This window comes from Oculina patagonica, chromosome 8, assembly GCF_052425735.1.
Source record: "Oculina patagonica isolate OP01 chromosome 8, crgOcupat, whole genome shotgun sequence".
In the NCBI taxonomy this organism is placed as follows: Eukaryota; Metazoa; Cnidaria; class Anthozoa; order Scleractinia; family Oculinidae; genus Oculina; species Oculina patagonica.
In genome coordinates this window covers 31,826,149-31,828,642 of record NC_135765.1, presented here as the reverse complement: position 1 = coordinate 31,828,642, position 2,494 = coordinate 31,826,149, and the positions used below count along the sequence as shown (strand labels likewise).

Sequence of the window (2,494 nt, the reverse complement as noted above, 5' to 3'; positions counted from 1 at the left end):
TTATTGTTTACGGCATATGTATTTTTTACACAGCTATCCAAATCAGAAAGCAATCTTAGATACATTTTATTTGATTTAATTTTATCATTACAAGGCTGGGTTGCCATTCAATCTATTTAAACAACAGACAAGTTCAAATTCGACAGAAACGTTCGTTTACAATTTATACAAGTGATAAATCTGGGCGAAATATAATAATAGAAAGCATTTCGATTTATCTCAAATTTCTTGTCTTCGATCTTTTCGGGGACGAAAACATAAAACTGTCTATAAATCAGCTTACCTCTTACCATTACGTTAATAAACATTCTACATTGGAATATATTAATTTCTTATTAACAATTCTGCGCGTCATTCGACACGCAAGTCACTTTTTCTAAGTTCGCTCCGTATTAGATTGTCCTTGTGTTGAGCTAAAATTACTCGAACTATTTTACTATATACACGTTTCATCTTTGATATTGATCCAATAGTTCGATCATGAGTTCGATATCAATCTCTCTTGGTTCACCAAAGAAGAATGGAAGAAGCGACCCATGACATTGTTTACTGCGCATTTACACATGACTCAGCAAGGGTGAATGTACTTTTTGCTTTGAAAGAAGCAATATTTTTCACCTTTTTTTCCCACAAAATGAAACAACAGTCTTCAAACAGTTATCAGCTACGAAACGAGTTTGATCCTGCACTGAAAAGTCTATAACAATGCCTCAATGTTCAGTTTGCGCGCTCAGGCAAAGTTCTGCATAAATCACTTTCCAGACGTCTCAACCGCAAGTTTTTATTAAAATTCTTCTCCCGTGGCGCGAGTTCGTTTCTGCTCAATTTAGTTTCTACAGTTTCTTGAAGTTATTTGGCAGTCATGCAATTGGTCAAAGTGTCGAAAATTTCCCCAATCTTCCGCGGCAGGGCGAAAATTATTTTCATGTCTTTCTCTTCAGCTGAATCCACTGTCCATACTCTGTGATTCAGAGCTGTTTGATCGCTTGGCGAGCCTTTCGATTCCTTGTAAGCCATTCGGAATGCCATAGTAAGAGCAGCTACAACGCACCTCGCGTCTTCGTTAGAACCGCATAGAAACGCGTGACACTCCAGTCGCCTGGGAGAGGAGGAAACCAAATAATTGAAGGCCACCACTTTTGGAATCTTCTTGTAGCTTGCGCAGAACAATATCTTCCGTAGCTTGAATATCTTCTCGTTGTTTTTACTCCGCAGTGAAACGTTATCTTTGGTGACAGTCAGTTTTGCGTTGTCCTTCTCGTTCAACGCGCATCCTTTCTGATAGAGACGAGCGATGTTTTCTAATGTTCCAGTTTGCGGATACATGGCGTTCTGGCTTCCTAAGTACTTCACATTGCATGTAAACTCGGCCGGTTTCGTTTTTGCCTCCATAATTTCACTTGCTTTTCCTTTCGTTGCCTGCGGTGTGATTAGAGTCGTCGATGCGATTTCTCAGTTGGAAGAAGTAACTCGCAGTAGTAGAACTTTGTAATGATCAGCGCACCAAGCAAACACGTCCTTCGTATAAACCTTAAGTGCCTCGGTTCAGGTTATGTGTTTTGCTTTAAATTCCCGTGGGTCGCTTTCAAACAATTATAATGTAATCAGACTTGTTGGGATTCAAAGAGCACCTGAAACGCTTTGTGCTTCCTGAGGGAGTTGGTCTCTTGAATGAAAGGATTTCACAACAATAGAAACCTCGCACTTTGTTCACTTAATGGAAATTTGGTCGCGTATTTGACCTAAGTGAACTTCTAGAATTGACGCTTTTGAAAGTTATTTTCGGCTAATCTTGAGATTTTGTCGTGCGTATATCCCGGGGTATATGTATAGATATGCGACTTAAAGCGTGTCGAGCGCGTGCAACACTTCTGAAAAATGAAAATACAACATTAAGCATATTTGCATTGCAAAGTAAAATTGGAAATCTTTATTGACACTTTGTTTGGCAAGTGGCTATCAAACAAAAGAAAAAATAATCAACTGAAACGACGAATAGGAAATGTGAAATATGTTTTCGGTGAATTTTCTCCCAGAATTATGCTTTTGTTTTGCGTCAGAACGTATAGAATAACAGGAAACTTAGCTCAATGCACAGAGATAATTCAAGAGGGATATATTCACACTTTGTGCACGGAATATGAAAAGCGTATAAATTTTATGAAAGGTTAAGGCTTTTTTTTTTTCTTTAAAAGCAAGGATATATTTCGGAAGGTTTGATTCCTGCTTTTAACAAAAAAGCGATTAACTAAATAAAGTTTTTAGAGTTAAAAACAATGGTAAGATTTAATCAAGTTTTTATTATAAACATCAGAAGCTCTTTTACTTTTCATTTAACATTAATATTTCAGTTTTTCACAAAAATGCGATGCTGCAAAATGGCTCTGAAATGAGTTTTTAGCGAAGCTTTAATTCGGTCACATTTTTCTACGATGCTCGCATTTGAGAAGAGCAAAATGTACAAGATTTTGCTTCCGTAAAAGAAAATCGAGCG

At 37.3% G+C, this 2,494-nt stretch overlaps 1 protein-coding gene across 1 annotated transcript; it reads right to left on the bottom strand.

The window, feature by feature from the left end:
- On the bottom strand, nucleotides 1–1,755 carry LOC144662457 (uncharacterized). Its single transcript, XM_078523265.1, has one exon. It carries the CDS (start codon nucleotides 1,390–1,392, stop codon nucleotides 850–852), a length of 543 nt encoding a protein of 180 aa, XP_078379391.1. The 5' UTR covers nucleotides 1,393–1,755; the 3' UTR covers nucleotides 1–849.
- Between the last annotated feature and the right edge of the window lie 739 nt (nucleotides 1,756–2,494).

Bases quoted from the DNA above. Each gene is read 5' to 3' on its own strand.
- LOC144662457 (XM_078523265.1), bottom strand. From the start codon at position 1,392: ATGGAGGCAAAAACGAAACCGGCCGAGTTTACATGCAATGTGAAGTAC.